Source organism: Microtus oregoni, unplaced genomic scaffold (assembly GCF_018167655.1).
Source record: "Microtus oregoni isolate MIOR12 unplaced genomic scaffold, Mior012 000012F_ref0000307, whole genome shotgun sequence".
In the NCBI taxonomy this organism is placed as follows: Eukaryota; Metazoa; Chordata; class Mammalia; order Rodentia; family Cricetidae; genus Microtus; species Microtus oregoni.
Window position 1 is genome coordinate 35,622,586 of NW_024543071.1, and position 11,797 is coordinate 35,634,382.

Consider the following 11,797-nt stretch of genomic DNA (forward strand, 5'->3'; position numbering starts at 1 on the left):
TGCGACGCCGCAGACCTGCAGCAGGGCTAGGATTGACCCTGAAGGAGCAGTGGCCCCTCACGTGATGCTCTGCCTAGCTCACCCCACCCGAGCTCAGGGTCACTGCCCCACAGCCAAGCACAGGTCTCACTTTTTGGCCCAGGCTCCTCCCCTCCATGGAGCTTGACCTCAGAAAAACTTACTTTTGATTTCTCCTGAGGTCTTCTGTGAGATTCCAATCATCTCTGCTATGAAATTAGGTGGGCCTGGTCTACCTCTAGCTCTCGCGGGCTGCCTCACCTCTGCCAGCACCTCTGTCATCCTCCGGCAGGGCACAAGGTGCCTAATCGGTGGCTGTTGTTGACCCTGTCATATTTGGTTCTTTATGTTGCCCACCTTTGGAAACTGATCAGGAAACACGATATATTAAATCACTAATGTAGTTATGAAAATAAGCGGAAAGCCCACGGTCATAAGGCGTGATACTGCTCTTTCCAGGCCAGAAGCCAGAACAGAGAAGAATCCTACGACTACTCCAAGGCGAACCCCTCTGCCATGGCTGGCAGTGAAATCTCTGGGGGATCTACCAAAGGGTGCCCTCCGCCTGTTGCAGTGAAACCTACTTTCGGGCGATCCATCCTAAAGCCTTCCACTCCTGTCCCTGCGCCCGAAAGCGAAGAGGTGGGGGAGAGCACCGAGGAGCAGGAAGATGCTCCCAGGTCAGTCCTGGGCAGAGTGAAAATATTCGAGAAGATGGACCACAAGGCAAAATTACAGAGGATGCAGGAGCTCCAAGAAGCGCAGAACGCGAGGGTAAGTGTTCTAAACAACCCGAGCATCTTAGCGCCCCCCAGGGAGAGTTTTCAAGACATCCGCGCTCAGTGTAGCCGCATGGCACATAGCCCTTTTCCCAGCGCCGGAATCACGCCGGGAAGTCATCTGCACAGTTCTGTGTGCCGTTTTCAGATGGCCTGCCGACAGCATTTCCTTTTTGCTTCCAATCAAGAAAGCCTAACAGAGCCAGGTGTGGTGGCGCACACCTTTAATCCCAGCACTCGGGAGGCAGAGGCAGGCGGATCTCTGTGAGCTTGAGGCCAACATGAGTATAGTCTACAAAGTGAGTTCCGGGACAGTCAGGGTTATACAGAGATACCCTGTCTTAGAAAACAAACACAAGCCAAAAAAAAAAGAAAGTAAAAAGAAAGAAAAGGAAACCCCAATAGTCCATGTTTGCAAGCTTCAGTTCTCTGTGGTTCAGATCTGTGTGTCCTGGTCTGGGGGATAGAGAGTGAGAGTCAGTGCCCCTCAGGAGTTATTTTAGCTGGACCGTGGCTGTGGGGTCCACAAGTCTCTTATAATGTTCCCAGATTTGCCATAGGATATTAGCGGCCATTGGGCCTGTAGGCTGTAGTTTCTTTTAAGCCGTTTGAAGATTTGAAGTGCACATGAAGCATTTCAGTATCGAAGAAATCGAGTGATGCCAGACGTGGAAGCCCCACTGTAATCCTTCAGCGTGGGGGCTAGGTGGCATAGTGAGGCCTTCCTTCAAAAGGGGGGGACAGAGGCAAGGCACGCTTTTCCTCACCTACCCACCCCTCCATTTCTGGAGACCTTGCTGATGTCGCCCAGGGTGACAGGCACAGGACATGCTCCAGCTTCAGTCTCCTGAGTAGCTGGACTAAAAGTCCTACTGTACATAAAAGTTATCATTTTGGCCTTCTTTAAGCGGGCGCTCAGTGGCGTAAAGTACGTTTGCAGCACTGTGCACCCACCACCACCGTGCGCTCTCGGGTACTTTCTCAGTTCCCAGGGGAACTGCACTAAGGTGACAGTGATTCCCCATTCCCCCTCCAGCCACTGCCACACCGTTCTCTGTCTGCCTCTCTGAATCTGATGGTTTAGGGGCCTCACATACGCGGAGTCAGATGGTATTGGTACCTTTCGTCAAATCACTTACCTTAGTGTACTAACTACTCAGGGCTGCCCATGCGTCGGTCCTCACCATTTGTCACATCCCATGGGACCCCACCCAGCCACAGAAACAGGCTCCCATCTCTTTTTCTTTGTCTGGAAATGGACTGGGAGAAAAGGTGGTAGGAGGTGGGGCTAGGTAGGGTCTGCAGGTGACCAGCGAGAGAACCGTACGGTCACCCATTCTCTCCTTCTGTGTCCTAACTACCACAGATTGAAATTGCTCAGAAGCACCCTGACATCTATGCGGTTCCTATCAAACCCCCCAAGCCAGATGCCGGCCTGCCCCCGCACCTGAGGTAAGGGCTGTTCCGCGTCTGGAGGCCAGAGGAAGAGGCTTCTCCAGTATTTGGATTGGAGGAGTTTGCCCTACCCAGATGACGGAGCCCTGAGAGAGTTCCCTCTGCAGGCTGTCAGTCAAAACTTAACTATTAAGATTACAGAAACCAAACGCCAGGCAGAGGCAGGTGGATCTCTCTGAGTGCCAGGACAGCCTGCAGGGATATATGGAGAGATCCTGTCTCAAAGAATCAGAAAGTGCCTGGTCACTTGCCTTGTGTGCCCAAAGCTTTCTGGCACGCTGGAGCCTTATATTGTGTTAGGAGGGCATACGAGTGTAATTTTTAGGACTTAGTCTTCTTTTGTCACTAGTGTTTACTCTTTGTCACTAATGTTTACTGGCTTTTAGCCAAACTCCTTAATTCCTTTGTATCACCATATACAATCAGGCCACTTGTGCCCAACTAGGTCTGAAGGACTGTGACGGGCAGTATCCTTCTCTGTTGTTTCCCACTTCTGGAAACTGGAGTCGTGTTTTAAGGCCCTGAAAAGTGGAGGGCACGAAGATCACTGTTGGAATGCCAACACAGTTGACCAAGTTGATCTTGACAGGAAACTTGGTGTAATTGGTTTGACGCTGGCAGAGAACTCTACTGAGTGAGGCTGGAGTGGGGAGCACGGGAATGCAACGGGTACAGCCTTCTATGTTAGTTCAGACGATGTATAGCTGCCCAAATAGGCCTCGGCCTTGACCCATACCGTGAACCTGAAGAGACTAGCAGTGCCCTGGCTGGTGGTAGAATGTGCTCAGGAAATCAGCCTGCTGGGCTTATAGCTTCAGTGGCCCTGTGGGCAGCTGGACGATGCGGGCTGTATGTGATACCCCCATTTTGTTAGTTCTAGACCTCCAGAGCCACAGAAAGCTTCGTCTAGACTTTACCAGGACACCAGCTATGGCAGTGACCAGGAGGAAGAGGAATACCGCCAGCAGTTGGCGGCGCACTCAAAGCGGGGTTACTACAGCCAGCCCTCCCGGTACCGAGACACGGAATTGTAGACGGCTGCGCATGGACTCCTGGGAGGCCAGCCTGGAGATCTCCAGCTAAAGTGCACTGCAGAGATATGGTGGGGACCCAGGCAACAGACAGCACGGATTATCAACTGGAGGCTCTTTGTGTGGGACTGGGGTAGAGCCGATTATGACTTTTTGCTCAGAATGAAGAGAAACACTACAGTCTTGACACTGTTACTTGCTTTGGTGTGGACCAAAATCTGTATTAATCTCTCTGTATTTTTAATATGTATATTAAGGAGCAATAACTATTTTTCCTCATTCATAGATGCCTTCCAACATTGCTTCAGTGTGAGGCAAGTATGAAAAAAGAGTTAAAAAAAAAAGTACTCTGCCTCAAACAAAATTCAGAAGTATTTTATTACAACTCTCGAAGTGCCTTTGACAAGATGTGTCTTTAAGTTTTCTTTCCTGAAGCTTACGCAAAGCTAAAACTTTATTTTGACTCAATTTTTATACCAGTTTTGCAGCTCTAACTGTCCCTCTGCATCATGCCATCTTTTCAGGTTGTTGTCTTTATAGTATTTCCCAGAAATTCTGACTGTACATAGGATGGCTGCACTTGGGAGTTTGTCAGTTACATAGCTCGGAGGCCAGGAAGTTAGTCTAGAGTTTTTTCCTGTTGTTTGTTTGTTTAAAACCATGTGCTCCACAGGCAGATACTTGAGAAAAGGGTATTTTATTTCCTTTCTATCAGTGTATGTACTGACATCAAGCGATTTTATAATTTAATAAAAAGGAGTACATGATAGTCAAGAATGAGGTTTGTGGTGAATTTCTATACGCCTTCCTTTTGGGGCGGTGTTCAGATGGAGCCCAGGGTCCTCGTGTGTGCAGAGGGGTGCTCCACCACTGAACCCCTGGCCTTGTTGATTTATTTTAGTTAAAATTTTTTAAAATACTTTTAAAAAATGTGTGTGAATGTTTTTCCTGTGTGTATCTATGTGCATTGCATGTGTGCCTGGTGCCTACAGAGGTCAGAGGCCACCGAATCCCCCTGGAACTGGCGTTAGGGATGGGTTGTGAGCCGCCATGTGCGTGCTGGGACTCCGCACTGGGTTCTGTACAAGAACAAGTGCTTGAAGGCACTGAGCTAACTGTAGAACTTGCTCATCTTTGAACGTTGGGAAATGGAGTCACATGAAGAATAAAATAAGTTACTCCATCACAGCCCTGATCATTTTTGGGGTGTTTCCTCCAGTTACTTACTCGTATATGTCTGTTGCGTGTCTGTGAGATGTTGGAGACCAGCCTTGAATTCATACATTCCAGGGTAGTAGTGTGAGATTAGAATTATTAAACAAAAGGAACAGAGATGTGAGAAATAAGAGACAGAAACAGAACAGCACTGGGAGGGAAATTCAGTGAATATCGAATCCCGCTGCGTTTATTTTCCACACTCTTATATGCTTCACTCCAAAAGGGGTGGGGAGGCAACAGGCCTCGTTAGCATGAGGAATAAACTTGAAATCTCCCACCTTTGGTCCAACTGGAGCCCATCCGCCTCTATACCCAAAATACTGATTAACCACACTCTAGTGTTGAAGCCACATCTGTTGTCAGAAACTTTGAAAGAGCAAAAATCAGCTCACCCTCTCTGACTGCCAGTCAGGGTGGGGCAGGACTCAGCGTCTGTGGGCCCCACAGGTAGAGATCCCTGGAGCCTTGCTGGCTTTGCACTCTGTCCTCTAGTCTCTCTGCTTCCCGTTTTATCAGGAGTGGTCCTCCCACACAGGGAAGCACGCCACAGGCCCATCGTGACCAACCACTGCAGCCTAATCTTGCCCATGCGTCACAAGTGAACCCTTCCCCACTGACTGTTTTGATGATGTCCATTCTTTCTCCTCTCAAATTAGCTGACCCTCTCTTATCTCAGCCATGCCCTGTGCACCAGCCGCCATCACCTCAGCCCTCTCCTGCGGGTAGATTCTCGGAAGTGGAGTTGGAAAGAGGAAGGAGTGGGGCCTTTTTAGGCTTATCTTGACTACTAAAGTTGCTTCCTAGAAAAGCTCATCTGGGTTCGCATTCACTCTTGAAAGAATCAAATAGGTGTGAAATATAAATGCGGCAGTTTAGGAACTTGAGCTCAGATGAATCAAAGGCACACTGGGTTTGGGAGAGGAAGACTGGAGAGGGCAGGCTCCGTCAAGCGTCCTTTGTGTTGTGATAGACGTGTCAATGGTGAGCTTAAGTATCGGTGGAGTTACAACTGGGGCTTAGTGGGTTATGCTCTAAATGTGGCCTTTTTCATGCCTGTCAGCCCCCGTGACTCCAAGCCGTTGATTGTTGCAGCTTGAATTTCTGAGCAGCCTCAAGTCCTCGGCACTGACTAAAAGCTGCTCATTCCATTAGTAAAAGCCACCGTCTGTGAACAGTTGAAAATGTACACTGCTTAAATCCAGGATGACTCACTGTTCCTTCCTCCTTTAAATACAGGAACAAGCTGTTCGGGAAACCCATTTTGAGGTGAGGAGGTTCCCCTGTAGGCACTGGCACAGGCTAGCATCAGATGCATTAGGTAGTGTAGATAGTGTGTCTGGTCCCTGCAATGGCCATCAGTGCCCAGTGACCACCAGTGTGACTACTTCCTATCCATCTCCTGCTTTGATTTGGGGTGGACACAAAGCTCCCTACAGTCTCCTGGAGTCGTGAAAAAATCAGTGCTAGGCAGATGTAGAAAGGAGAGAGGAAAATGAGAGATTGGGGAAGGGAACTTTGAATGAGGATGGTGGTCACCCTGCTGTAGCTCTATAGGTCTCAGGGACAGAGATGGGGATGGGGGGAGCAGGTGAAGAATTTTCTTCACTGTTTCTATTCTGTGAGTTCCCATGTGTCCACTATATACAAGGGTGGGTAGGTGGATGGGGCTTTTTCTTTTCTTTTTTTTTTAAGTCATTTTGTCTTTTGAAACTAATGTCACTATGTAGTCCAAGCTGTTTTAAAATGTCAACCCTCCTGCCTCAGCCTCCTGAGTGCTGGGGTTCAAGGCATGTACCACTGTGGCTGGCTTGGGAGGTCAGTTTCTCACTATGTTCTTTTATGGGGAACAGTAGCACAATTCCCAAAGACCGCTCAGAAGTTCTTGGTGAAGGGACCTTAAATGGGTGAAAGAGCACTCTTGTAGTCTGGCTCTGGCCTGAGCTTGCGTCTGTCTGGGATGCGAGGCTGGGAAGGAAGAGCTCTACTGGAATAAACGATCCTAGCAGATAGGGGTTGAGTTCTGAGAGCAGATGTCTCTCTGAGAAGAGAGTGGGGTGATTCTGTCCTGGAAGAAACTTGGCGAGGGCTGGTTCTTGGCAGGCAATTCCTGTAATCCTTCCTTAATTCATGCCAGGCTGTTCCTTCCTGCCTTAATTGCCTGCTCTCTGTGTCCCTGCCATTCTAAACAGTTCCATTAGGGACCGCAAGATGGGTAGAAGGGCTTTGCTAAACATCTGTGGGAAACACTGACACATGGCCCACCCCCATTAGCAGCTGGGGAGAAAAGAATTACTGCAGGTCAGAGTGGTCGGCTGTAAATGGGAGATGCTGGGCTCAGAACGCTTTCCGGAGGACAGCCAGTGTGTCTTTAAGTCCAACTGAAGCATATGAGTCTCTGAGCAACTCTAGCTTGTAGGTGATTCTACCTAAGGGTATTTAAAAATAGCTGGGGGCTGGGTATAGTGGGTGTGGTGGTTAGTGCGGGCAGCTTGACAGAATCTAGAATCACTGGGGAGATGGGCTGCCGTTGTTCCTGTGGGGGCCATTGGGGAGATGGGCTACTGGGTGTTCCTGTGGGGACTGTATCTTGATTGTGTTAATCAAGGTAGGAATATCTGCCCACTGTGGGTGGTCCCATTACCTGGCTCGGATCCTGGGCTGTATGGAGGCCAGGTGAATGCTCTCAGGATTTCTGTTTCCTGGTTGTGGGTGTCGTGTGACCAGCTGCTTCAAGCTCCCTTTGCCTTGAAGTCGCCTCCACGATGGACCTGTGAGCCCGAATAAACCTTTCTCCCTAAGGTGCGTTTGTCTGAACATTTTACCACAATGACTGGCTAAGAAACTGAAGTGGAGGCATAGGCTTGTGGTCCTGAGCACAGGAGACAGAGGCAGAAGGATGACCGAGACTGAGGTCAGTGTGAATTACACGGAGGTCCAGGATTCCTAGGGTTGCGTAGTGAAACCATCTTGAAACAGAAGGAAAAGAAGTTTCTTTTGCACCAACACATATATGGGTGTTTTATTCTGTGTAAGATGGCAGATTCGAAGTTCTCATTCTCTTCTAGTGACGACCTACTTTATTGACTTAGGTGACTGGATTAAATTTGTCCCTCTGTCCCTTCTCCACAGACACAATTTCAGTTGTGGAGCAGGCAGAGTCTTCTGACGTGGACAGAGATCATCTTTGCTGGGAAGATACTGGGACCTAGAGCCAGGGCAGTCAGGATTCATGCTATAATCAGTGGACCCTTGCTCTTGGGACAGTGCTAAGGCCTTGCATCATGCAGGGAGAGAACACAAAGGCAAAACGATGCTGCTGTCCTCAAGTTCAGGGAGCAAGAGTGAGGTGGGGGCAGGAATTGCATAGTCTCCTTTGAGGTCATGACTCCTGTGATTTAAAGCCTTCCTACTACGACCCACCTTTTAAAGGACCCACTGTTGGCTGAGGCTGCTCATTGGTTTCCCAGCTGTCCAGACCGAAATAACCACACAGAAACTGTTATTATTGCAACACTGCTTGGCCTATTAGCTCACGCTTCTTATTGGCTAGCTCTTATATCTTAAATTAACCCATTTCTATTAATCTGTGTATTACCACATGGTTGTGGCCTACCAGTAAGGTTCTGTCAGGTATCAGGTGTCTGTCTGCTGAGGCGTCTACATGGCTTTTCTCTGACCCCGTCTACTCTCTTGCTATGTCTCTCCCAGTTTGACTATATTCTGCCCTGTCACAGGCCCAAACTGCTTCTTTATTTACCAGTGGCGTTCACAGTATACAGAGAGGAATCCCACATCAATCCACCAACTCCCAACAGTTGGAATGGAACTGTCTCAGGTGATGCAGCTGATTCAATCCAGGTCAGTACCACTGTGTGTATGGAAAATAACAAGCTGTTTTAAAGCCTCTGAGTTCTGTGGTGTTATGCAACAATAGCCCACAAGATTCCCCAGATTTTTTTTTTTCCTACAAAACTCCTTTATGTTCAGATGCATAAGAATGCTGAAACCCAACACGCTTCTGGCTTTCTGTTTTCCTATCTTCTGTGAAAATCTTTCTTCTAATCTTGGTCATCAACTTGACACATTTGGGAAGAGGGAATCTCCATTAAAGATTTGCCTCTACCGGGTTTGCCTGTGCACGTGTTCTTGATTGATGAGTCATGTGGGAGGGTCCAGCCTGCTGTGGGCGTGGCTACTCCTGGGCAGGTGGTCCTGGGTTGTAGGAGCAAGCTGGCTTATACACAAGGAAGCACAAAGGAAGCAGATCCTTCATGAACTCAGTCTCAATTCCTGCTTCCAGGTTCCTGCCTTGAGCTCCTGCCCTGGCTTCCTCAGCGATGGCTGGTGACAGGTAAGCTGAAATTAACCCTTTCCTCCCCAAGGTGCTTTTGGTTAGTGTGTTCATCACAGTAATAGAAAGCAAAGTAGGACATCACTGTTTACCCTTCTAGGCTTAGGACATTCTAGCACAGCTTCTCTGATTTCCCCAATCAAACTTAACCATCAGCTCTTCCAGAAATCTCTACGGCTCTTCATCTCTGCCCATCTATGCACACTAGAATACTACATATATGTGACATTCACTCCAACAGACATACTGTGTATATATATATATATATATATATATATATATATATATATATCTGGAGTGATGGTTCAGTAGTTAAGAACATGTACTGCCTTTAGAGGACCTGAGTTCAGGTCCCGGAACCTACGTTGGGTGGCTCACAACTGCCTGTAACTCCAGCTCCAGCGGTTATGGACATCCATACAATTTAGCATTTATTTGCACAGACACACACATAAATAAATATAATAAAGATTAGTCAAAATGAAATTCTCTTCTCATCAGTCACAGATCCATCCCCTACCTGTTTCTGTTTCCACTGAGGCCGGTGCCCCTGTATTTGCTCTCATGATTGACCCGTTTGAGGGAAAGACACATGAGTAATTAGGAAGTGTCCTCGTGGTTTGAACACTTGTTCCCTCGTCAGTGGCAGTATTCGGGGAGGTGGAAATTTTAGGAGGTAAGATCCAGCTGGAGTTAGTAGGTCACTGGGGATACTCTTAGGAGTTGCATCCTCCTGACCTCTTTCTACATCCTACCTTTTCTCCTTCTGCCCTGGAGAGGTTCCTCCAACACACAATCACAGAAGGCGAAGAGCTGAGCCCACTGAAATCATGAGTCAAAATATATAATTCTTCCATTATGTGATTTCTGTCCAGTATTTGGTCAGAATTATGAAAAAAAAAAAACTAAATAATCCAGAGGAAAGCAAATACTGCACCAAGCTTGCAACATTGTGTTCACGTCAACCTCATCAGTGACACTATAGTGATCCATGCAAGACAGTAATTGACAGCCATGCTGATTAAGTCAATTCAAAGTTTTAAGTCCTTTTCATTGATAGCCAGACCTAGAGTGGATGTATGCCTATGAAGTCTCTTGGTTCCCAAGCTCAGAGACATAGTTTTAGAAGGCAAAAGCCACAAAGACCACAATTTACATCAAAGTTAGATGTGGGTCAGAGTAACCTTGACATGTTCATTCCTGGCAGAGAATCGTAACTATTTTAGACATAAGATGCCAACAGTTTTTTACTTGTATTTTTTTCTAGTTAGTTTAATTATTTTGGTTGATACATCTGGTCCACGGTCAAGGCCATGAAAATGTCAAATGTGCCGTGAAGGCAGATGCGACCATTGCAGGGAGGTTAGAGGCCTGAGAACTGTCTAATCAGACACAAAATTGAGTCATGATAGAACCCTGTTACTATAGTCATTTCAATGCCAGTGAACGAACTGGAAACAGTTTGATGAAGATGTGGAGGAAAACTCTCGTGTTCTGGGAGAGGTGGCGTGTGTCAGAATCCCGGTCCTGGGGAGGCTGCCAGGAGGACTGCTTGTTTTAGACCAGCCTGGGCTATAAAATGGCCTTATAAAAAATAAATAACAGCCATAAAGTTAGTATGACCAAGGGAAGACTGGCTAGTGTGTAGGGTTAGAATTCTCCTTCAGCAATAAACTGGGCACATCTAAGATTTTTTTACTCGGTTTATTATGAGGAGAACTGTGATATGTTAAGATAGTAGAAAGAACACAGAAGAGCTAAATAAGATAAGCCATTTAGTTAGGATTATTGGCATTTGGGTGTGGGAGAGATGGCTCAGCAGTAAAGACTTGCTGTTCTTCTGGAGGACCCAGGTTCCATTCCCAGCACCCACGTGGCAGCTCATAAATACCCATAATGCAGTTCCTGGGGATTTATCTGACTTCTTCTGACCTCTGTCAACATCAGGCACTCTTGAGTTAGTGCACATACATACATGTAGGCAAAACACTGATACACAAGGTAAATCTTTAAAAAGAGAACCGAAAAATATTGGCATATGAACTCTGAGGTACATACAATGTTGCTTGTTGTCCTGCGGTGCAGCGAATGAAGACCTTTGTAAATATCTTTTCTACCAGATAGAAATCTGAACAAAAGAACTCAGACAAGTCTGCACATGAGTGTGTAGGTGTAGGAACGTGGATCAATATGTTTAGTATCAGTCGATCATTATGGGGTCATTATACGGAATAATCACCCACACTCTCCTGTGGCCATTAAAAAATCAATTCTTTACATTTGGATTGTAGTAGGAAGTAATGCCAATTAAACATACTTACTGGGTGTCTCTGTAGATAGACCCAGACATTGTGGACGGACGATGACGTAGTCTCCGCTTTGGAGAAGTTCACATTGGAGATGCTCTTGTTTGCCTGATTCTTTAGAGTCTGAGATTTCCTCAATGAAGAATGGCCTTGTTCTTAGAGCAGCCATGTATCCTAGGATTCAGTCTCCAGCTTCTGAGTCCAATTTCCTCTCTCTCCATCTAGAGTGTTTCCTAGAGGGTTTCTTAAGATAGTTAGGAACCTATTGTATAGTTTCATTAAAAAAAAAAACTGTAAAGCATCAATGTGCTTTAAACAACCTAGTTTACAAAATGGCAAGAAGTAATTTTTAACAGTCATGGAACAAATCCAGTTCATGAACGTGTATTTCTCGGCCTACATGGACCAATGAAGTTTATAATGAGGGCTGGTGAGATGTCTCAGTATTTAACAATGCCTGCTGCTGAATCTGATCATCCAGGTTCTATCCCTGGATCCCATATGGTGGAAGAAAAGAGAACTAGCTCTCACAAATTGTCCTCTGACCTCCACATCTGCACTATAGCTTACACGCATGCTCGCATATATACACAAAATAAATACAAAATTTTTTTTAAAGATTCATTTTGATTTTTTAGC

At 46.6% G+C, this 11,797-nt stretch overlaps 1 protein-coding gene across 8 annotated transcripts in view; it reads left to right on the top strand.

Moving 5' to 3' along the window:
* Tjp2 (tight junction protein 2) overlaps positions 1-4,057 on the top strand; it is a 127,367-nt gene extending 123,310 nt beyond the window's left edge. For all 8 annotated transcript variants that reach the window (XM_041660776.1, XM_041660777.1, XM_041660780.1 and 5 more), the window contains 3 exons: positions 478-792; positions 2,164-2,249; positions 3,127-4,057. In XM_041660776.1, the coding sequence (XP_041516710.1) occupies positions 478-792; positions 2,164-2,249; positions 3,127-3,286 (561 nt within the window). In that variant the 3' untranslated portion in view covers positions 3,287-4,057. The remainder of the gene's footprint in view (positions 1-477; positions 793-2,163; positions 2,250-3,126) is intronic.
* Positions 4,058-11,797: the final 7,740 nt, after the last annotated feature.